Source organism: Phocoena phocoena, chromosome 7 (assembly GCF_963924675.1).
Source record: "Phocoena phocoena chromosome 7, mPhoPho1.1, whole genome shotgun sequence".
Taxonomy (NCBI): Eukaryota; Metazoa; Chordata; class Mammalia; order Artiodactyla; family Phocoenidae; genus Phocoena; species Phocoena phocoena.
In genome coordinates, this window is record NC_089225.1 from 69,514,741 (window position 1) to 69,540,105 (window position 25,365).

General features: G+C 35.9%; 1 protein-coding gene across 10 annotated transcripts in view; it reads left to right on the forward strand.

Annotated features, from left to right (window-relative positions):
* The window catches only part of GULP1 (GULP PTB domain containing engulfment adaptor 1), a 104,397-nt gene that overhangs the window by 1,123 nt on the left and 77,909 nt on the right, over positions 1 to 25,365 (forward strand). For all 10 annotated transcript variants that reach the window (XM_065880372.1, XM_065880378.1, XM_065880380.1 and 7 more), the window contains exon 2: positions 4,381 to 4,442. In XM_065880372.1, the coding sequence (XP_065736444.1) occupies positions 4,381 to 4,442 (62 nt within the window). The remainder of the gene's footprint in view (positions 1 to 4,380; positions 4,443 to 25,365) is intronic.

The window sequence follows — 25,365 nt, forward strand, 5'->3', positions numbered from 1 at the left end:
TGCAATTTTTGAAGACCTATGAATGTTTGAATGCTGTCATTTGTTCATGGAACTAACTTTAATAAAGGACAAATGGGTGTAAATTATAAGGTCATTGATTAAATGCAGGAAAAAAATTCCAACAAAGTTGTGCCAAAGTATAACGGAATTATTCAAAGTATTACCTTTATTTTTTACTGAAATGAGAGGTATTCAAACATTTGGATGTGGTACAGAGGATTAATGTATTCAATAGGGATTTAGGTAATGTGAAGAACTTTCAGGCACTTTTCAACCGTGGGAAACTATGAATTTATTATTTTACTTATTTTTCAGAATAAGAGGAAGACAAAATGACATTTATTGTGGTTTGTAGCTTGCTTCTGATTTAAAACATATACCAAAAATAAAATCATGCTTCTTTTTTTTCCCTTTACTAGTAAAAAATCTAGAAATATTTCTCTGATATATAGAAGTATTTTTACTAAGACAATAAAAACCTTGCATCACAACTCATCACTTTAAACACACTATCTTGTTTTTTAAAGACAATTCAATATCTTCGCTTCTTTTTATTTGCTTAGAATTCCCTTTCCCATGGTTTTAAAATTGAAACTTCACATTTCTAATTTACTCTTTATTTGAAAGGGATTTGGAGTGGTTTTTCACTGAGAAATCCCAAGTGTTGGATAGTAAGATGAGTAACTGGCGATTGTATATTTGTCTCACTTGAAGACAGTGGGAGTACAACCATGAGGAAAATCAGAGTGATCTAGAGAATCAAGAAGCAGAAACTTGTTATTTCCTGCTTTGCTGCATTCTCTTTAAATTTCTTTTGACTTCTCTTATTTTTCAAGTCTAGTGATTACATATCAGAAAATTTTTGATCAGTATTTCACTCCAGTTCATTTAGAACCTGATGCCGGGAAGTTCTACCTTAAGTTCACCAGTCACATCACACTCTCTCATTTATTACAGTTGTAAAAAGAAAACTTCTTGGAGCCTGTGCTCCTAGTTTCAACCAGTAGCACTATTTATTGAATTTTAATTTGAGACGTAAAACTGGAATTTTATCAGAGAATTCATATACTTGACCATCAGGAACTGTAATTGTAGCCCTAGAGAATATATAATTCAAGTCATCTTTCCAATAACTAGCATCAACATACACTGTACTGTACTCTAAACAAAACAAGATAGTCTTTTATCTTTAAAAACTTATCTCTTATTTCATAGATATCCAATTTACTTGGTTATTACATGCAACCTTACTGAATCAGAAACCCAAGGAAAAGAGATTATCTTAAACCTAAACATAATTGGGTTTTTTTTCTCTTTTTATTAAATCTCCCAATTAGTAATTTGGTATTCTTTGATTGAATTGTCCAGGCACTTCACTGATTTTCTTTGCAAATGCTTTAATGGTTATTAGAGTTGCTCATAGGGTCTGAAAAAAATTGAATGTACTAGAATTGCATCATTTTGGACTATTTTGAAAAGCTCTGTAAAAATTATCTAACCCCAGATTCATAGATTAAATTTTAATTAATGTTTTATAGCTTCTTTCTTTCCCTATGTTAGCTTTCTTTTTGAACTTTTAAAATCTTATATTCTATTTATTATGTCAAAAATTAATCGTTTAGTTAAAAAAGCATAAACGTGATTATTCAACTAATTACACTTTATGTTCTTTAACTTATCAGTTGATATAGCGATGAGTAGAAATAATCATAGTGCAAAGCAGTTAAATTTCAATAGTTTTTAAATATTTTCCTTTTCATGAAAATTTTATTCAAATACATCCATTCATCCATCAATATTTAGTTTTAAATTAATATGTTCAAAGTAGGTTTTTTCACTATTTTAAGCTCTGGTGATACAAGAATAATGAAGTTTACTGCATCTTTCTAGATGAACTCTTAATCTAAATACATTTGAGTACCTAGATTTATTGACCCAGTAGTCAGAGTGGTTTGACAGCTGTCAAATATTTTTGAAATGTTGGCCTTTCCTTTTATGTGAATGTTCACTATTAAGTCAGTGATTATAGTTTAATATCAAGAAAGGGAACACATTCTAGAGTGTCTGTGTTCCTGTTTCGTCACCAATTCTATGTATCCAGCATCTTTTGTGGGTCCATATAGTGACCAAAGACCATCATCTGTACCCTTTCTTCAAGGTCAGCCACATCTATATGAGTTAACATATAGTTTTGTCCTGTCAGTTTTTTCTTTTGCCAAAGTATAAATTAGAATGACATTAAGGACTCATTTTGGAAATCTTTCAGGTTTAATAAGTGTATTACCCATACTAGAGGTATGTAATGAACAACCATTAAATCGTCAGCACTTGGTGTGTGGATGTAGATTTTTTGTAATTGTAGTAACTGCAGCTTATCCGCTGGTAATTTAGTATTGTGATTATTTTAGTCTTTCACCAGTAACAGCTAGATATACCTAACCTCTTTCTAGGTTACTGCAATACGAGACTATAACAAAGGTAGTGTCATGAGTTTTCAAATAATAGTGTTTTAGGGGAGAAAGCAGTTATCCCTCTGCTTCAGGATTGGAATGAATCATCGGATTCAAACTTTAGTTAGACTTTGCATCCTCCTGAGCTATGCTCTGTGTCTTGGAAAAGGAGACATGAGAAGGATTGAGTTAAGGGGTAAAAAAAAAGGAACTAGATATCTTTCTAGGTTTTCTGAAGGCAGATCTTTGGTGTTTTTATTATCTTGGCATACAGTATTGTGATAAATTTATTTTAATATACAAGAGCAAGACTATTCCACATCTAAGTACAAATTATTCTTGAATTAACCATATCACTATCCAGTAGCAGTCATAAAGAGAAAACTATAGTTAAAATGAAAATCCATACAAGAAATAAGAGTTATACTTTATTGTCACTGTCAGTATGTCAATACCGCTTTTTGAAGCCTAGGATGTATTGCTTCTCAAAATATTTCACCCAAGTACGGCTGTCACATATCCACTTCAGTAATCAGAAATAGCCCTAAAATTCATCAGGGGCACAGGATTTTATTGATCCCTCATGTTTTGTCTTAGAAATCCTTGTGAATATTGCATTGAACCCCATAAACATATTTAATATATACTGCATTATCCTTTGAATGGTTTAAAATAATTAAAATTCCAGGAATATATGCCGTTTTCTCTATGTCTTCACATTCCTCCAGTTTAAGAACATATTAATTAAACCGAACTAGTTTCTGTTAACATCATTTTTAAATGTTCTGAATTGAATGTTGAAAATGCTTTGTTAGTAATCTGATATTTTCTTTTAGTGCGTACTTATTTAATATTTTTCATGGTAAAATATATGTCTGATTTTATTCTATTTATAATATTGATTCTAAATTTTAAAATTCTCATTAGGAGTAAAATATTCACAAAATTCCACTTAAGACATAACATATTTGAAGATTGAGAAGTTTTACTACAGACAAATGCAGTTTGTAAAAAATCAGCAAATTAGATTTGTGTAAACATTAGCATGTTTTGCTTTTTTCCTGCTTATATGTTCCACAAAATATTTTTGGAAGATATGTGGAATATATAAATCAAATTCAAAAATTGAATGAAAATTTTATTTTCTATTTCTGTCAATAATATACAATACAAATTACTTTCGATATCTTCTATTTTTTTTTTAACATCTTTACTGGAGTATAATTGCTTTACAATCTTCTTTTAGTTACTTTTATTTCTGTTATTCTATTACACTAATTTAAATAGTGTAATAATTTCAAATTACTGCATTTAAGATTATTTATATCCAAAACTCCTGACAGTGGACCCTCAATCAATGTTTCTCTAAATTGAGGCTAAAAAATTATCCTAATATTATATTAATTTTTAAATGAATTTAGTAGATTGATTCATTTCAGCTTTATATAAATGCAGTTGTTAGTTTAATGTTAGAATTTCCCGTTACTAAATAGTTAATTCTTGATACTAAGGAGTAGTAACAGTCATGAGAAAAGAGCAGATTACTATTTATTGAAAAGGGAATTAAGAAAAATAACCTGTTATTCATGAGAGTATCACATGAAATAAGAAAAATAACACATAATTATTCACATAATTGATATAATTACTCATAGCCCAACTGATGTTCTTTTAATATTGTTTAAAAACTCAAAATTGTTTTATTATTAGAAAGCTTTTAAAAGGAAAAGACTTTTATATTAAGGAAAGAATCCTATAATTACTTTGTGGTTACATTGTTCATATATCTGACTAGTTATTATTTCTCATTTTAGCAAAACTATCTCCAAATTCGAAGTGCTCCCATCCATATCAGACTCCTTTCAAATGCATGAATATGACACCCTTAGAACCTGTGATTTAATTTAACACTGTGTATTCTTCATTGCAGACAAAACATGGATGCATACGCCAGAGGCTTTATCAAAACATTACATTCCCTATAATGCAAAGGTAATATAGTTCATATGATATTACTGAATTTTATTTTGCTATAGTATTATTGCTATTATGTTATTTTTTTATTTAACATCTTTATTGGAGTATAATTGCTTTAGAATGTTGTGTTAGTTTCTGCTGTATAACAAAGTGAACCAGCTATATGTATACATATATCCCCATATCCCCTCCCTCTTGCATCTCCCTCCCACCCTCCCTATCCCACCCCTCTAGGTGGTCACAAAGCACCCAGCTGATCTCCCTCTGCATTACAGCTGCTTCCCACTAGCTATCTATTTTACATTTGGTAGTGTATATATGTCAATCCGACTCTCTCAATTCGTCCCATCTTACCCATCCCCTTCCCCATGTCCACAAGTCGATTCTGTGTGTCTGCATCTTTATTCCTGTCCTGTCCCTAGGTTCATGAGAACCTTTTTTTTTTTTTCAGATTCCATGTATATGTGTTAGCATATGGTGTTTTTCTCTTTTTGACTTACTTCATTCTGTATGACAGACTCTAAGTCCATCCATCTCACTATAAATAACTCAATTTCATTTCATTTTATGGTTGAGTAATATTCCATTGTATAAAAGTGCCACATCTTCTTTATCCATTCATCTGCTGATGGACAATTAGGTTGGTTCCATGTTCTGGCTGTTGTAAATACTGCTGCAATAAACACTGTGGTACATGACCCTTTTTGAATTATGGTTTTCTCGGGTATATGCCCATTAGTGGGATTGCTGGGTCATATGGTAGTTTTATTTTTAGTTTCTCAAGGAACCTCCATACTGTTCTCCATGGTGGCTGTATCAATGTACAATCCCACCAACAGTGCAAGAGGGTTCTCTTTTCTCCACACCCTCTCCAGCATTTATTGTTTGTAGCGTTTTTGATGGAGGCGTGTGAGGTGTGAGGTGATACCTCATAGTTTTGATTTGCATTTCTCTAATGATTAGTGACGTTGAGCATTCTTTCATGTGTTTGTTGGCAATCTGTATATCTTCTTTGGAGAAATGTCTATTTAGGTCTTTTGCCCATTTTTGGATTGGGTCATTTGTTTTTTTGATATTGAGCTGCATGAGCTGCTTGTATATTTTGGAGATTAATCCTTTGTCAGTTGCTTCATTTGCAAATATTTTCTCCCATTCTGAGGGCTTTCTTTTGGTCTTGTTTATGGTTTCCTTTGCTGTGCAAAAGCTTTTAAGTGTCATTAGGTCCCATTTATTTCTTTTTGTTTTTATTTCCGTTTCTCTGGGAGGTGGGTCAAAAAGGACCTTGCTGTGATTTATGTCATAAAGTGTTCTTCCTATGTTTTCCTCTAAGAGTTTTATAGTGTCTGGCCTTACATTTAGGTCTTTAATCCATTTTGAGTTTATTTTTGTGTATGGTGTTAAGAAGTATGCTAATTTCATCCCTTACATGTAGCTGTCCAGTTTTCGCAGCACCACTTATTGAAGAGGCTGTCTTTTCTCCATTATATATTCTTGCCCCCTTTATCAAAGATAATGTGACCATATGTGCGTGGGTTTATCTCTGGGCTTTCTATCCTGTTCTATTGGTCTATATTTCTCTTTTTGTGCCAGTACCATACTGTCTTGATTACTGTAGCTTTGTAGTATAGTCTGAAGTCAGGGAGCCTGATTCCGCCAGCTCTTCCTTTCTTTATCAAGATTGCTTTGGCTATTCTGGGCCTTTTGTATTTCCATACAAATTGTGAAATTTTTTGTTGTCATTCTGTGAAAAATGCCATTGGTAGTTTGATAGGGATTGCATTGAATCTGTAGATTGCTTTGGGTAGTATAGTCATTTTCACAATGTTGATTCTTCCAATCCAAGAACATGGTACATCTCTCCATCTGTTTGTATCATCTTTAATTCTTTAATCAGTGTCTTATAGTTTTCTGAGTACAGGTCTTTTACCTCCTTAGGTAGGTTTATTCCTGGATATTTTATTATTTTTGTTGCACTGGTAAATGGGAGTGTTTTCTTAATTTCTCTTTCAGATTTTTCATCATTAGTGTATTGGAATGCAAGAGATTTCTGTGCATTAATTTTGTATCCTGCTTCTTTGCCAAATTCACTGATTAGCTCTAATAGTTTTCTGGTAGCAGCTTTAGGATTCTCTAAGTATAGTATCATGTCATCTGCAAACAGTGACAGTTTTACTTCTTTTCAGATTTTTAAATTTCTTTTTCTTTGCTGATTGCTGTGTCTAAAACTTCCAAAACTATGTTGAAGAATAGTGGTGAGAGTGGGCAATCTTGTCTTGTTCCTGATCTTAGAGGAAATGGTTTCAGTTTTTCACCATTCAGAACAATGTTGTCTGTGGGTTTGTCATATATGGCCTTTATTATATTGAGGTAAGTTCCCTCTATGCCTACTTTCTGGAGAGTTTTTATCATAAATGGGTGTTGAATTTTGTCGAAAGCTTTTTCTGCATCTATTGAGATGATCATATGGTTTTTATCCTTCAATTTGTTAATATGGTGTATCACATAAATTGATTTGCATATATTGAAGAATCCTTGCATTCCTGGGATAAACCTCACTTAATCATGGTGTATGATCCTTTTAATGTGCTGTTGGATTTTGTTTGCTAGTATTTTGTTGAGGACTTCTGCATCTATGTTCATCAGTGATATTGGCCTGTAGTTTTCTTTTCTTGTAACATCTTTGTCTGGTTTTGTCATCAGGGTGATGGTTGCCTCGTAGAATGAGTTTGGGAGTGTTCCTCCCTCTGCTATATTTTGGAAGAATTTGAGAAGGATAGGTGTTAGCTCTTCTCTAAATGTTTGATAGAATTTGCCTGTGCAACCATCTGGTCCCAGGCTTTTTTTGTTGGGAGAGTTTTTTTTTTTTTTTTTTTTGGTAGTACGTGAGCCTCTCACTGTTGTGGCCTCTCCCGTTGTGGAGCACAGGCTCCAGACATGCAGGCTCAGCGGCCATGGCTCATGGGCCCAGCCGCTCCACGGCATATGGGATCTTCCCGGACCAGGGCACGAACCTGTGTCCCCTGCATCGGCAGGCAGACTCTCAACCACTGTGCCACCAGGGAAGCCCTTGGAAGATTTTTAATCACAGTCTCAGTTTCAGTGATTGTGATTGGTCTGTTTATATTTTCTGTTTCTTCCTGGTTCAGTCTCAGAAGGTTGGGCTTTTCTAAGAATTTGTCCATTTCTTCCAGGTTTTCTATTTTATTTGCATATAGTTGCTTGTAGTAATCTCTCATGATCCTTTATATTTCTTCAGTGTCCGTTGTTACTTCTCCTTTTCCATTTTAATTCTGTTGATTTGAATATTCTCCCCTTTTTCTTGATGAGTCGGGCTAATGGTTTATCAATTAGGTTTATCTTCTCAAAGAACCAGCTTTTAGTTTTATTGATCTTTGCTATTATTTCCTTCATTTGTTTTTCATTTATTTCTGACCTGATCTTTATGATTCCTTTCCTTCTGCTAACTTTGAGGGTTTTTTTGTTCTTTTTTCTCTAATTGCTTTAGGTGTAAGGTTAGGTTGTTTATTTGAGATGTTTCTTGTTTCTTGAGGTAGGATTGTATTGCTATAAACTTCCTTCTTAGAACTGGCTTTGCTGCATCCCATAGGTTTTGGGTCACCATGTTTTCACTGTCATTTGTTTCTAGGTAGTTTTTCATTTCCTCTTTGATTTCTTCAGTGATCTCTTGCTTGTTTAGTAGAGTATTGTTTATCCTCCATGTGTTTGTATTTTTTACAGATTATTTTCCTGTAATTGATATCTAGTCTCAAAGCATTGTGGTCAGAGAAGATACTTGGTATGATTTCAATTTTCTTAAATTTACCACGGCTTGATTTGTGACCCAAGATATGATCTATGCTGGAGAATGTTCCATCAGCACTTGAGAAGAAAGTGTATTGTCTTGTTTTTGGATGGAATGTCCTATAAATATTAATTAAGTTCATCTTGTTTAATGTGTCATTTAAAGCTGTGTTCCCTTGTTTATTTTCATTTTGGTTGATCAGTCCATTGGTGAAAGTGGGGTGTCAAAAGTCCCCTACTATTAATGTGTTACTGTCGATTTCCCCTTTTATGGCTATTAGCATTTGCCTTATGTATTGAGGTGCTTCTATGTTGGGTGCATAAATATTGACAATTGTTATATCTTCTTCTTGTATTGATCCCTTGATGATTATGTAGTGTCTGTCTTTGTCTCTTGTAATAGTCTTTATTTTGAAGTCATTTTGTCTGATATGAGAATTGCTACTCCAGCTTTCTTTTGATTTCCTTTTGCATGGAATATCTTTTTCCATCCCCTCACTTTCAGTCTGTATGTGTTCCTAGGTCTGAAGTGGGACTCTTGTAGACAGTATATATAAGGGTCTCGTTTTTGTATCCATTCAGCCAGTCTATGTCTTTTGGTTGGAGCATTTTATCCATTTACATTTAAGGTAATTATTGATATGTATGTTCTTATTACCATTTTCTTAATTGTTTTGGGTTTGTTATTCTAGGTCTTTTCCTTCTCTTGTGTTTCCTGCTTAGAGAACTTCCTTTAGCATTTGTTGTAAAGCTGGTTTGGTGGTGCTGAATTCTCTTAGCTTTTGCTGTCTGTAAAGGTTTTAATTTCTCCATCGAATCTGAATGAGATCCTTGCTGGGTAGAGTAATCTTGGTTATAGGTTTTTGCCTTTCATCACTTTAAATATGCCCTGCCACCCTCTTCTGGCTTACAGAGTTAATGCTAAAAGATCAGCTCTTAACTTTATGGGGATTCCCTTGTATGTTATTTGTTGCTTTTCCCTTGCTGCTTTTAATTTTTTTCTCAGTATTTAATTTTTGACAGTTTGATTAATATGTGTCTTGGCATGTTTCTCCTTGGATTTATCCTGTATGAGACTCTCTGCACTTCCTGGACTTGGTTGATTATTTCCTTTCCCATTTTAAGGAAGTTTTCAACTGTAATCTCTTCAAATATTTTCTCAGTCCCTTGCTTTTTCTCTTCTTCTCTGAGCCCCCTATAATTCGAATGTTGGTGTGTTTAATGTTGTTCCAGAGGTCTCTGAGACTGTCCTCAATTCTTTTCATTCTTTTTTCTTTATTCTGCTCTGCAGTAGTTATTTCCAGTATTTTATCTTCCAGGTCACTTATCCATTCTTGTGCCTCAGTTATTCTGCTATTGATTCCTTCTGGAGAAATTTTAATTTCACTTATTGTGTTGTTCATCATTGTTTTTTTGCCCTTTAGTTCATATAGGTCCTTGTTAAATATTTCTTGTATTTTCTCCGTTCTAGTTCCATGATTTTGGATCACCTTTACTGTCATTACTTTGAATTCTTTTTCAGTTAGACTGCCTATTTCCTCTTCATTTGTTTGGTCTGGTGGGTTTTTTCCTTGCTCCTTCATCTGCTGTATTTCTCTGTCTTCTCTTTTTGTTTCGGGTCTCCTTTTTGTAGGCTTTAGGTTCATAGTTCCTATTGTTTTTGGTGTCTGCCCCCAGTGGGTCAGGTTGGTTCAGTGGCTTGTGTAGGCTTCCTGGTGGAAGGGACTGGTGCCTGTATTCTGGTGGGTGGGGCTGGATCTTGTCTTTCCGATGGGCAGAGCTGTGTCTGGTGTTGTGTTTTGGGGTGTTTGTGAACTTACTATGATTTTAGGCAACCTCTCTGCTAATGGGTGGGGTTGTGTTCCTGTCTTGCTAGTTTTTGGCATGGGGCGTCCAACACTGGAGCTTGCTGGCCGTTGTGTGGAGCTGGGTCTTAGTGTTGACATGGAAATGTCTGGGAGACCTATCACCAATTTATATTACATGGGGCCAGGAGGTCTGTGATGGTTCAGTGTCCTGAACTCAGCTCTCCAACCTAAGAGGCTCAGGCCTGACCCCAGGCCAGAGCACCAAGACCCTGTCAGCCATTCGGCTCAGAAGAAAAGGGAGAAAAAAAAGAAAGAAAAAAAATAATAAATAATTTTTTTAATTATTCAAAGAAAACAGTTATTAATTTAGGAAAGTAATAATTATAATTTAAAAAAAAAGAAGAGAGCAACCAAACTAATAAACAAATCCACTGATGATAACAAGCGCTAAAACTATACTAAGATTAACATAAAAATCAGAAACAAGTCAGTCGCAGACAACAAACCTAAGTCTACAGTTGCTCCCAAAGTCCAATGCCTCGATTTTGGGATGATTCATTGTCTATTCAGGTATTCCACAGATGCAGGGTACATCAAGTTGATTGTGGGGATTTAATCCACTGCTCCTGAGGCTGCTGGGAGAAATTTCCCTTTTTCTTCTTTGTTCACACAGCTCCTGGGGTTCAGCTTTGGTTTTGGCCTCACCTCTGCGTGTAGGTCACCCTCAGGCGTCTGTTCCCACCCAGACAGGAAGAGGTTAAAGCAGCGGCTGATTAGGGAGCTCTTGCTCACTCATATGGTGGGGGGGTGGGGGGAGGGAGAGATATTGTAGTTATAATTGGAATGCGGGACAAGCCTGTGGCAGCAGAGGCCAACGTGACATTGCAACAGCCTGAGGCATGCCGTGTGTTCTCCCTGGGAAGTTGTCCGTGGATCATGGGACCCTGGCAGTGGCGGGCTCCACAGGCTCCTGGGTCGCTGGTGTGTGTGGATAGTGACCTGTACTTGCACACAGGATTCTTGGTGGCTGCAGCTGCAGCGTTAGTTTCACGCCCATCTCTGGTGTCTGAGCTGATAGCCGCGGCTCGCGCCTGTCTCTGGAGCTCATTTAGGCGGTGCTCTGAATCCCCTCTCCTTGCGCACCCCGAAACAATCGTCTCTTTCCTTTTAGCCATGTCCAGACTTTTTCCTGGACTCCCTCCCAGCTAGCTGTGGCGCACTAGCGCCCTTCAGGCTCTGTTCTCGCAGCCAACCCCAGTCCTCTCCCTGGGATCTGACCTCCGAAGCCGGAGCCTCAGCTCCCAGCCCACGCCCGCCCCGGCGGGTGAGCAGACAAGCCTCTCGGGCTGGTGAGTGCCGGTCAGCACCAATCCTCTGTGCGGGAATCTCTCCATTTTGCCCTCTGCACCCCTGTTGCTGCCCTCTACTCCATGATTCTGAAGCTTCCCGCGCCCCCTCGTCAACCCCCGTCCCTGCCAGTGAAGGGGCATTCTAGTGTGTGGAAACTTTTCCTCCTTCATAGCTCCCTCCCAGAGGTGCAGGTCCCGTCCCTATTCTTTTGTCTTTTCTTTCTTCTTTTGCCATAGCCAGTTAGTGGGGAGTTTCTTGCCCTTTGGGAAGTCTGAGGTCTTCTGCCAGTGTTCAGTAGGTGTTCTGTAAGAGCTGGTCCACCTATAGATGTATTTTTGATGTATTTGTGGGGAGGAAGGTCATCTCTATGTCTTAGTCCTCTGCCATCTTGAAGGTCCCCTTATTATTGCTAATTTATGGTTGATCTTATAAAGATTGCTTATGCTTTGGCATTTCTTAGTAAATGATCCCTGAAAAATTTTGCATAAATAAAATAATTTTGTATATATAATATGGGAAGTTATTTTTCTTTCTAAATAAGTATTCTATTTTATAAAAGACTATCCTTTATAATTTCTGTTTAAATCATGAATGTAGTTTCTTCAAATGATTTTGGCTATTGTTAAAATTATTGCAGTATTGTAGCCTATAAGAAATAAAACAACCAACAAATTAGTTTCCTTTAAAAATACGTAGTGTTGCATTACACAGAGAAATATGAAATCTAGTCTGGTAATGAGCTGCAATTTTAATGAATGTAATTATCACCCAAAAAAAGGAGACAAACAAAACTTAAACTATTAAGAAAACGCAGAAAAAGTGCATATTTTTTATGAATCTTTTGTTCAAGTGCTGCATTTTAATAGAGAAATAGAAACAATCCATACTCCATGTCTTCAAAGATTTGATTCATTGCTGTTGTTGGAAAACTGGACAAATGAATGAATGCCATTTACAAAAGGGTCTTTAAAGGAAGGTGTTATTTTTATAATTTATGCACTAAACTGTGAAGTAGATTTCAGAGAAATCTGTTTAAATTTGGAAGAGACAGATGTGAATTAAAGAGCTGGGTTTGGGAATAAGGGAGTGGGCCAGACTTAAGCAACTGACCTTTGGAGATGGCATGGGAAAATAGAAAATGATAAAATTATTTTTATAAGTGGGATTAGTGGGATATAAAGAGATTAGTTATGAGGAATTACTTCAGGAAAAATTTTCTAAAGAGTTGTTGAACTGAGAGCCGATAGCGTTTAATAGGAAACCTCTACAGCACTGGTCTGAGTCTGAATCAGCAGGAAGCAGCCTTTAAACGCATCTAGAAGTTCTTCCAGAGGGTTACTCAGCAGTGAGCTTTGTAGAGTGCAGCAACTGTATGTCTTCTGGCTGTGCAGAAAAGAAAATGCTCAAAAATGTCTTCTGTGTAAAACTAACCTACTTGAAACCACCACAATGCTCATGAATTTCCCTGTAAAGTTAACATGAGGATTGATTGCCATGAATTAGCATGAAAAGTTTACTTAAAGGAATGAGAAAAAAGCATGTTAATATTACCCGTCTCTTCCACAGATATTCCTCACATTAGGTATTGATACACTACGTAAGATCTTCATAGAAACAAATGTAATCTAGAAAATCACTATTATTTTAAAGCCCATGCTCAGTTTTTTTATGTTATCAATCATAGTAGAATTATATCCTTCAAGTGAAACCATCAGAGATTATTCACTTTTATAAATGACTGAAGTGCCTCATTTTGAAAAACTGGTTTATTAAGGATTGAAAGATTATACTATAATTAAAACTGCCTTTAACTCTTTGGATTAATGTGACAATGGAGATCTGCTTGTCTACATGGAAAAGTTGCCTGTGCTAATTCACAGGTCCATAACAACTCTAAGACATCCCCGACAAAGTAGAGGGCACAGAAATATCTTCCAGTCTGGGGTCAGTCAAATGTGGAAGAGCAGGTTGGTTTTGTTCATTCTCATCTGGCCTCCTGAGTGATATCATATGTACCAAGTAGCATTAAAACTATTTGAAGAATGTTATTTTTTTCTGAATTCCCTTCTTTGTGGCACTTTTAAAATTGATTGCTTAGTAGTTACTTTGAAAAATTTCTCATCTCTTAGTAGAGTAAATGCCACTTGAAAACTAAATCCATGTCCACAGAAGTACCTTGGGGAAACAGAAAAAAACAAAACAAAAAAAACCCCAGAATCTAGACCTAGATTGCCTTGGTTATTATCCTGACTCCAACACTTACTAGCTGTGGTCTTTGGGAAAATTACTTAACCTTTCTGTGTCTATGGTTATTCATCTGTAAATAGGGTTAATAGTAATTTCTCATTAGTGTTGTTATAAAGGTGTTCCATGAAGAGTTAGAATAGTATCTGGAATAAAACAACTACTCATAAATGTTAGCAATCATTAATTTATCTTTTTTATTTTTCACAGTCCTTACCAAAGTGCCTGTCTCACAGTAGTTGTTCAATATATATGTATTTTATGAATTAGTGTATAATAACTTTTCCAAGGTAATTACAAAATAGTTACATTTCATTGAGTCCCAATATATACCAGGCACTGCGCTGGTGTGTTTTTACATGATTTAGTATTTCTATGAAGCAATATTGTGATTATTAATGTTATCACCACTTTACATAAGAGAAAAGTAAGGCTGAAAGATTAAATAATACGGCTATTTTCACAAAGCTAGTAAGACAGAGCCAGGCTAAAAAAACTGAAGTCTATCTGACTTCAAAGATTTTCTTCTTTTTACGTATGTAATAACACTTGATTATAAATTAATTCATTAAATGACTGCTATGTGTAAGGCACCGTTGATTGAATGTTGAAGTTTCAGAGCTTTATGACTAATGGCCTATATATTCTTATGGAGCTTATTGTCATAGGGAAATATTCTTCAAAAATAACTAACATAAAAAGGCAGATCTTGTTTTTTGCCATTCAAGTGACACTTAATAGAAAGCTGTGGAGATTCAAAGAATGGTGAGTCATTCCTGTTTTATGGAAGTGGGAATGAGGTAGGGTTTCCAAGGGTCAAAATAAGAGTGGAATGACCATTTCAAGCTGAGATGTCTGAAGGAGGATGAGCTCTGTCAAGAAGGCCTAAGGCACAAACAAAATGGCAAGAGTTGGGCTGGGCGTAAAGTACTAATGATGGTAGAGTACTTTATCAGTTGAGGTTCCATCTAAGAAACACAACTAGTAGGATGTACAACCCCCTACACACACATTTATTTCAGGGAATGGGTTATACAATTTGCGGGGGAGTTGGCTGGCCAGACAAGTCTGAAATCCATATGGCAGGCCATTAGGAAGGGCAGGCTGAAAACTCCTCGGTAGGAGCTGATTGCAGGTGGAATTTCTTCTTCTTCAGGAACATAGCAGGCCTGTCTCATTTCTGTTAAGGCCTTTACATTGATCGTATCTAGCCCAGCCAGATTATTCAGAATTAGCTCCTTTACATAAAGTCAGTGATTATAGATGTTAATCATATCTGCAAAATAACTTCATGGCAACACCTAGCTTAGTATTTGATTGAATAACTGGATAGTATAACCTGGCGAAGTTGTCACATAACACTGACCATCAGAAGTACTAATGATAGACAAGGCTAAAAAGATAAGTTGGGAAGGCTTTGAAAGGCAGGATAAGCAGTTTGTGTAGTAAGCTAATCAAATAGGATGTTAGGAAGATAAATCTATAGTGATGTGAAAGTTGATTTGGATCAAGAGAGGTAGGATGACATTAAACTTCTTAGGAAGTTATTTTAATGGTAAAAGTGTGTGTTTCTATGTTTATATAGTGTAGTTGATAAACATATCGTGGAAAATAAAGATGTGCTAAATATTCCAGTGAGAGAATTGATGCAACAGAGGAATAATTTGTATATGGGGAAAAGAAAAATCTGTCCTCATCCTGTCTAAAAGGGAGAATGATCATATCACTAAAAGATTCCTATCACTTCATTCACTTTTGGCAACCACTGGTTACAAATTAATCTGATAATTTTTTTTTTTTCTTCTCTTTTGCGGTACGCGGGCCTCTCACCGTTGTGGCCTCTCCCGTTGCGGAGCACAGGCTCCGGACGCGCAGGCTCAGCGGCCATGGCTCACGGGCCCAGCCGCTCCATGGCATGTGGGATCCTCCCGGACCGGGGCACGAACCCGTGTCCCCTGCATCGACAGGCGGACCCTCAACCACTGCGCCACCAGGGAAGCCCATAATCTGATAAATTTAACAGAGCTGTTTAAGAATTACAATTCTTCCTGGGGAAATATGTAATAACATGTACATTTAAATGTATTAAGTTTTAAAATGATAGTTTTCTGCTTTCATGTTCTAATTCGTTTAGTTTCTTTTTTAAGAACATATTTTAGTTCCACATTCTTTCATTTTATATAATATTCTATTTCAAAAATTCACATTTAATATTCATAGTGTTCCTATTTCAAATCATATATAGATATAAAATAGTAGTTTGTTTCGAAAGTATTTTTCTATGTAGGTTTCATTAGTTGTTTTGTTTTTGTTTTTTAATGAGCAGTGACAGCATTAATACTAGTTCATTGGGAATTCTACATATATTCCTATGTACCCTATAGTGATGTTTTTCAAACTGCAGATTATGCTTCCTGAAAGAAATTGCGTTATAAAATCAATGCAGTGGGTCATGGAAGACATGTATTTAAAGATGAAGTAGGACAGAAAAGAAAAAGAAAAGAAATATTCAGAATGCATATGGTAAACATCAATTTATTCCATAAAATCGTGGTTCATAGTCATAAGAGTTTGAAAGCCACTGCATTTAAACAGTAACCTGCCTTTAAGTAGTACTAAAAACTTTACCAGCTTTAACTAATTTAAATTGTAAAATAATAATAGAGGGGAGTTTCTTAAAAGAGCAGTTAATTTTTTTTTTTTTTTTTTTTTGCGGTATGCGGGCCTCTCACTGTTGTGGCCTCTCCCGCTACGGAGCACAGGCTCTGGACGCGCAGGCTCAGTGGCCATGGCTCACGGGCCCATACGCTCCGCGGCATGTGGGATCTTCCCGGACCGGGGCACGAACCCACGTCCCCTGCGTCAGCAGGCGGACTCTCAACCACTGCTCCACCAGGGAAGCCCGAGCAATTAATTTTTAATAGAAGAGATGATCCACGTGTAAGTTTAACTACATGTCCTCATTGAATATAACATCTTAATATGATTTCTGAAATATGCATATAAACATGGTAGGAGTGATAGAAAAATATAGTAAAATGTAAATATAATGTTAATATAGATTCATTTGTTCACTCATTCATCCACACATGTACTTATTCATTTGAATTGAGCTCCTAATTTATGCCAGGCCTTGACTGAGACAATAAGAATTGATTAGTGAACCAAATAGATAAACTCCCACCCTCCTAGGACTTACATATAATAAGCAAAATAATAAGACTTTTTTGAGAGACACCCAATAAGAAAACAATGTGCATATTTTTATTAATACAGTATTTGTGTTATTTATATAGTATATTATGTATCATATAGTATATTTTTATTAGTATATATGATGTAGTATTAACACAGTATTTTATTTATTAATACAGTATTCCAGGCTGTAATAATTGTATGTAGAAAAGGAAAGCAGAATGTCAGGGATCGGGAAAGGTGGGAAAGAGGATGCTATGTTACATGAAGTGGTCAGGGAAGGTCTGAGGCAGGCGGAGGCCTAACGGAAGTGAGGGAGTGAGGCGTGTGGGTGCGTTGGGAGACGAATATTCCAGATCGGCTGTCATGGGCAAGGTGGGACCATGTTTGCCTAGCTAAGGACTAGCCAGGGGCCGGGATGGCTGGAATGCAGTGGATTTCAGGGAAGTAGGAGTAAGTACAATCTAAAAGGCACACGTGCAGTAGAGCAGGTGGGGCAGGGGATGTCCTATAGTTCTTGTAGGGCCTTTTAGGTGCTGGGGCTCAGGGCGGGCCACCCCTAAATATGCCACAATGGCATATTGATTAATTTGAATTAAAGTTACTTAAGAAATCGCCAACACAAGAGGGACACTCTAACACTTCTTTCTGTCTCCCTGAAAGCAGGAAATAAATCTCTTCTGTGAAAGGTGCACTCCCTGCATCTGGAGATAGAAGGACATCCTATTGCCAGAGATAGGGGATTTAGATTAGGAGCCTACAGAAACAAACCTCATTACTTCTTTAGTGTACTACCCCAAGCCCAAATTCTATTTAGATTCTTCACTAGTTGAGCATCCCAAACCCAAGTTTCTTTGTCCTGTCAATTCCTCACAAATTTATTGTTTCTTTGTCTAAAAAGTATAAAAGCTGCCTGCCTTGAACACTTCTTAGGTCCTATTTTTACGAGACCTCTTGTGCATGAATTAAAATTTGTTGCTTTTTCTCCTGTTTATCTGTCTTGCATTAATTTGATTATTGTCCCAGAGGGGTAGAGGGAAAATTTCCCCCTCTCCAACATAGGCCACTGTAAAATTTGAGAAACCCTCAATTTAGAGAGTTTTGAGAGAAAGAGTGACAAGAAGGGAAATGAGTTTTTAACAGGAATCAGCTGTGAGAGACAAAGGTGAACACACATCAAAAGTCCAGCGTGAGAGTCCAAGCAAGGAGAGCGACTGTGGCTTGAAGCTGAGTAGGAGCTGAAGGAGAAGGTAGTGGGCATCTGAGTATATTTTGAAGATGATGCTGATAGGCTCTATGGGTGGATTTTGTATTAGCTATCTATTGATGCTATAATTAGAGCATTAAAGCATAAAGATAAATTTTGATCACCCTTAAGGAAGACTGTAGTATTTTTCATTCCTCCCAACTTTTTTTTTTTTAATAAATTTATTTATTTTATTTATTTATTTTTGGCTGTGTTGGGTCTTTGTTGCTACACGTGGGTTTTCTCTAGTTGCGATGAGCCGGAGCTACTCTTCGTTGCAGTGTGCGGGCTTCTCATTGCAGTGGCTTCTCTTGTTGCAGAGCACGGGCATGGGCGCTCTGCTTCAAGAGGCGCATGGGCTTCAGTAGTTGCAGCACGCAGGCTCAGTAGTTGTGACTCACGGGCTCTAGAGCACAGGCTCAGTAGTTGTGGTGCAACGGCTTAGTTGCTTTGCGGCATGTGGGATCTTCTTGGACCAGGGCTTGAACCCGTGTCCCCTGCATTGACAGACGGATTCTCAACCACAGCGCCACCAGGGAAGCCCTCCTCCCAACTTTTTTTTTTTTTTTTTTGTGGTACGCGGGCCTCTCACTGTTGTGGCCTCTCCCGTTGCGAAGCACAGGCTCAGGACGCGCAGGCTCAGTGGCCATGCTTCACGGGCCTAGCCGCTCTGCGGCATGTGGGATCTTCCCGGACTGGGGCACAAACCCGGTGTCCCCTGCATCGGCAGGCGGACTCTCAACCACTGCGCCACCAGGGAAGCCCCCTCCCAACTTTTGATGAGACTGTCTTTTCTATAAAGGTGAAATATTGAAAAACTTGTAATGAACTTATTATTTTGTTGGCATGAGATAGTCATTTCCCTAATGAAGAATTGTGATGTAATTAATAAAATAAAAAAACATGTATTTATTAAATGTTTTATTCTAAAATGTATAATTATCCCCCAAAAGGCTGATGTATTTATTTTTTGTGTTACAAGTTCTAAAAGTGAGTGAATCCAAAACAAATAGGAACGTGGATCTTGACCTTAAAAACTTATGACTTTCCTGGGGAGAGAGAGCAGGCACATGAAACAAAGAATTTTGGAAGAAAACTAGGTAGATGATGAATATGAAGGTCAGAGGGAGGTTTAAAAAGAAAGATTGTCATATTTCAGTGATTTCTAGAGGTATCAGAGTTTCACATATGAAGCACGCATTGTTTGCCACTGTGTGTGGTTGATAAGAGAGAAGGCTGGGGGGCTTCCCTGGTGGCGCAGTGGTTGAGAGTCCGCCTGCCAATGCAGGGGACACGGGTTCGTGCCCCGGTCCGGGAAAATCCCACATGCTGCGGAGCGGCTGGGCCCAGCACGTCCGGAGCCTGTGCTCCACAACAGTGAGAGGCCCGCGTACCGCAAAAAAAAAAAAAAAGGCTGGGCTGAGCTGTGACCCTCAACATCTTCCTTACTCAGTGAGTTCTGGGGTTCCTAACGAGGCTTTCTCAATCTTCATAGCCTAATCTTCCTCAACATTGTAAAAAAAAAAAAAAACCTCTTATTTGGCTTAGTAAAAAGAACAAAAACAAACAAACAAAAAAGATGCAACCTCTAATATGTGGTTACAACCTGAGTATTGTAGCCCTGAGGTAGTTGAAATACACATTTTAAGCCACTTAAGTTTGAAACTTCTAGCTAAACCTATGCAATAGTCATTGACGTAGGGAAATTAGAATCTCAACATGTGGTATGCTCAGATGCAGCCCAACAGCTCCACTGATGCTATCAGAATGTAAACTCTGCTAGCAGTGATTGGAGCATCCACTTCTCAGTCAAAGTGCCTAGGTTCAAATGTCAGCTCTCCCAAATAATATCTGAATTATATAACTTTTCTGTCCCTTAGTATTCTCCTTTGTAAAATGAGATTAATAATTGTACCTACCTTACTGTATTATTATGAGGTTTAAATGAGTTAATATATTAAAAAAAACCTTAGATCAGTGTCTTATATATCAAAACTTATTAATATTAATATCTTTATTATAAAAATATGTTCTGTCAACTCTGGGGTTTGAGTGGTTGTTATTATCTCTTGAGAATAATTTAGCCTTTGCACTATTATCTGAAAAACAGAGAGCCAAGTTCTTAGAATACATGTCAGATATCATGTCCCTTTTAAAAAAATTTACATCAGAAACAGCCAGGGTATCTATAGTGGCCAGCCTGAGAGTTTCAATTGAGGAAGGAATGACTTTTCTTGCAAGCATGGCAGGGCACTCAATGCTCTGACCTTGTTAAGTTACGATACAAGAGAAGGCTTTGATTGCTAAAGAAAAATATCATTATAATTATACTTTCCTATTACTCTGAGTTTTCAACAACTGCATTCTGGAGCAAGGTGTTAATGTAAAGATCAACTTGGTCTTAAAATCAAATACAGAAATATAATAAGGAAGTCCACATAAACCTTTTAAAACTGTTATGCAGTTTTACAAGTAAGAAGTTAATGAAGAGAGAAAGTTACATGATGTGGCCTAATGAATCATGGTAAAGGAAGGCTTTAATATAAGTAAATCATTTTACTAATGCTTCTGAATTACCCTTCAACAAAATGTTAATATTGGTTTATGACTTAGAAGAAAATTTGAATCCGAGAAATAAATATCTATAGACATGCCAAAAAAAAAAAAAAGGAAATCACGAAAGAAAACATGTTCAAATTGAACCCCGTGGAATCATTAAAAGTTGGGCAAAAGATACATCTTTGTAATCAATGAGATGCATTGCTGAAACATCCAAAACAGCTTGGAATTCCAAATTCATGAGATTCTTTAGAGCAGCTTTGTAATAGCAAGAAACATAAGCATTTGCCAGTTTTGCTGGTTGTAGATACCAGGGAGGAAGTAGAAAACATGAAGTCAACTGCATTTCATGTAGCTAATTTTATTTGTTCAAAAATAAGTGTTTAGTTAATCTCAAAGTGTAAAAACTACTTCAAAAATCAATTTTATGTAGAACCTTTAAAAAAGTTTTCTTAGATTTTAGAATTGGCTCTCAATAATTCTAATATGTGCAACTTATATTCATTCCAAACATCTTAAAATTTGTCAAATGAGCATATAAATTGAACATTAACTGTCATTTCCTTCAATTAAAAGTGGTATATACCATCATATTTATTGATAATAATTCGGCATCTGTAACCATTTGGAAATGTCCCTTTATGTGCCACAGCAATGTTGACATATACTTAAAAGGAAATTAGAAAGCTATAATATATTATTTTTCCATTGCCTTCTTTAGAGTGGGAAGTTATAAGTGTTTTTGATGCTAAACAATGTGAAAACAAATAAGGAGAATATAGTAACAACTGGAAGTTTGTTGAATTATGACTTTATGGTTGGCATGTGCTTATAAAATACAAGAATAAATGGAAAAAGAGAAATGACAATAAACACTGAACGTTACCTAACTTTTCAATTCTTGAGATGTTTATAAAATTAATTTAATTTTTAAAAATCATACGCCTATTTTAAATGAGATGCTTAGCCCCCCACCCCTAAGTTTTCCCAAGTAACTGAAATAGTTATTTATTTTCAATTTTTATTTTTTTATTATTGTTATATTTTACTGAGGTATAATTGACATACAACATTATCTTAGCTTCAACTGTACAACATAAAGATTCGATATTCATATATATTGTGAAATGATCACCACAATAAGTCTAGTAGACATTTAATAATTATTAAACATAATATTGAAGGTCATCATCATTGTAAACTATTATTCTGCCTGAGAAAGCTCTAAAAAAAATGTAATATGGCTGTTAGAAGTTACTGAATAGAAACTAAAAACTCAATGTTAATTATTCCTTACATTTCACTGTGGACTTCAGTGCCTTTTAAAAAAAAAACATTACATGTGTTACAGGTTGAAAGACTTTTAGTGTTGAAAAGGACTTCAGGAATCGTCTATTCCAGCTCTATCATTTTCTTGATAAAGTAAACTGAAGCCCAGAGAAGTTAAGTGATTTGCTAAAAGCTTACATAACAAGATAGCAAAATTAGGTCTAGAAACGAAGTCTGCTATTCAACATCCGTTTTTCTTTCCATTGTACTATGCTATTCCCAATTTTAAAGAGATAAACTACGTAGCAGGCACACGAATGAACCCAGAGATAAAGTAGAATATGTATACATGTCTGCCTATTGTATATATTATATGTGAAATAGGTTCCTTTATGGGGCCTGTCTGTTAATTGATCCCTTGGACATCATTTAAAACCAAACAGGAGTTTGGCAAATATGTAAGCTAAGCAGATCAAAGTCTCTATATATGCCACCCTAACAGAGGGGCCACAAAGTCTAAGCTTTTGTAAAGCATTTTATTTCCCTTATTCTGCTTTGCTTAATGATATTTCTATTAATATAATCCCTGGATAAAATTGCCTCTGATGTTATCCATCTTTAAACGCTTCTTCAACTTGAGGTCACCTAGTTATAAATGGGAATCTTCTGAATATTGGATACATTTATTATTTATTTCATATTTCTACATGGTTATGTTTGGCAATATAGGAAATAACAAGAAAGCTTGTTCATAGCCAAAGAATGTGTCAAAGGAAAAGTCTGATTTGGTCTCAAAAGGGTCAAGCAGTAGCATTTTGAAGCCTGGAATGTGAAACTCAGGGATCTGTGCAGAAAGGACAAGTAGGAGATATTGTAGTTTGGGGGAAAAAGTGTTTGAAAAAGGTAAAAAAAAATTAATGTTTTCATCAAGATCATTTCAGTAGTGGTTTCAATGAGTAACTAAAATAAGTGTATGTTAAATATATGAAAATTAGCAAAGAGATGAGCATTGTTTGAGCAAAGGATCCAAGAGAAATGAGAAATGGGGAGGAAGGGAAAGGGATTATTGTAGGATGTAAAATACAGCAGGAAACACCAAGGTTTTGAAAGTTATTTAGATTTAAACATTGAATCATCATTGTCAATGAATATATGGCTGCATTTCAGATATTGATTAGAAAGCTGTTAGGTGGAAGAAAGTTGCCTCCAGAGTTTTCTCTTTGTCATCTGATTTGAGTGATGTGAGATAAGGAAAGTAGTCAGGTCATTTCAGAGACAGAATCTCTTCTGATTACAAACCAAGATGCCTGCTCATTGTATTCTTACATTTTAAAAGACATTTGGATGAAGTAATCTTTCATTCCTTAAGAAATATGTACATAAATACATGTATTTTAAATCAAACTAAAGTCATTTTTGTCTTTCTTCTAATTTTATGAACTATGGGAAACTTCATCCCCAGAGCAGTTCTGCATACTTTTACATTTAAGAATGGTCTCCTGTTGTGTGCCTATTTCTTCAGTTTCCAAGAAAGTGTGTATCATCTTTTCTTTTTCCTTCCTGCCAGAACTAAGCAGTTCCTTTTTCTGAAACTTTAAAAACCGTATTCAAAAAAGTAAGAGTCCAATGTCAGTCTTTATATCAGGTAGTATCAAGGCACCTCCTTTCTCTGTAACTTGCATAGTTGTGATAGCAAAGCAGTAAGAAGAAAGGCCATTGGAGAGCTAAAGATCTGAGGTAATTTATGCAACCAGAGTCTGAGAAAAGATATATCTCAAAGTACAGAGAACACAGGATAAAGCATGGAAAAGGCAGTTGTTCATGTTATAGGTTTGCACTGTATTATTTTCTAAGAATAACTTTGTTATTTTGTAAACATATGCTAGTTATTAAAATTTAAGCTCTACAGAAAAGCACAGAAGTGTAGACACCAAAACGCATTGCTCCAAATCCTACCAGGCAGAAATAACCCAGTATTAACTTTTGGTTAACAGAAATCTAGGCATCTCTCTCTGAACAAATACAAATCTATATATCTATAGATTTAACAAATTAAATTTAACAAATTTAATTTGTTAAATTTAACAAATTAAATCTATAGATATATAGATTTAAAAAATGACATTCAACAGTATATAAACAACTCTATACCAATAACTTTTTAAACATTTTACATCTATTATCTCATTTAATCTTCACAAATGCCCAATCAGATCGGGACTATTAGTATCCCCCATTAAACAGTAGAATTGTAACATTAAACCGCAAATAGTTAAATAATTAAGGAGATTAAGGCTAAGGAATGAATAGATATGAAGAATTAAGTGTATGAGAAAGAAGTATTAACATGCATGCTATTTTACAATAAAAAGCATTGAACTTTACTTGAATTTAACAGAAGAAAAAACAAAATCGAAGCCAATCAAAGGAGTTGCTAAATTTCAGATACATATATCTTTGCCAAAAGGGATATTAGTTCCTAAAAGATTGCTCTAGGGTTAAGGGAAGACAATTATGAAAGTCATTAAGTGTTTGGCATCCTTATGTTTTTCCTTAACAGCGCATTTCAGTTTTTGACAGTGTGTACATATGAATGATGAGGTGGATAGCCTACTTCATTTCCTCCCTCTCACATGCTCCACTCCCCAGTTTCTGGTGCTTATTTCACTTTTACTTGCCAGGATTTGCAACATTTACATTTTGTAAATTATAATTTACAAACAATAATTCCCCTAGTAGTTTAATCTTACTTATTAAAATGGATTCAGATCACCTACACTCTATTTACCATTTCTTCTTTATTCCTCAGATCTGTATTTGATTTTGGTTTTCCTCTTCACATTTTTTCAAGAGGCTTCATAACTTCAGTATTTTGTGAGGTGTTTCACATTTGAGGATGTCTGCCTATCACCTTAGATTTTTCTTTCCCCCAGAACATTAATCCCCGCTGCACAGTCTTCTGTCATTCTCTGTTGAGAAAAATGTCTGAATCTACCTCACCTCCCCGCCGGTAGTTGTCTTACTTTTTCTCCATGGATGCTTGAGACTTCATTATTTTATCATTAAACTTTAATAGCGTAGCTTATGGGCCTGACTTAAGTCCCAGCAAACATGCCTTGGAATCAGAAAATGAAGTCCTCAGCTCTATTGGGAAGGCTGCCCAGGAGGAGAAGTGAGAAGAAAATGTGGTTTATATTCTTCAAAATATAACAATAAATTCACTTATGCAAAGAAATATATATGGTGATTAAGGGCTATTACGCTATTAGTACAGCAAAACCAACAGTTTTCCATCTGGAAGGCAGTACGCTGTAATCAAAAGAGCTCTGGGCTTTGGCGTCTCATAGAAATGAGTCGAAAGTGAAATCTACAATTTAAGAGCAAGCCTAGTATTTAACTCAGTTTTCTCTTCTATAAAATGCAAATGATACCTTCCTCATAAAGCTTTGGTGGCAATTAAACAGGA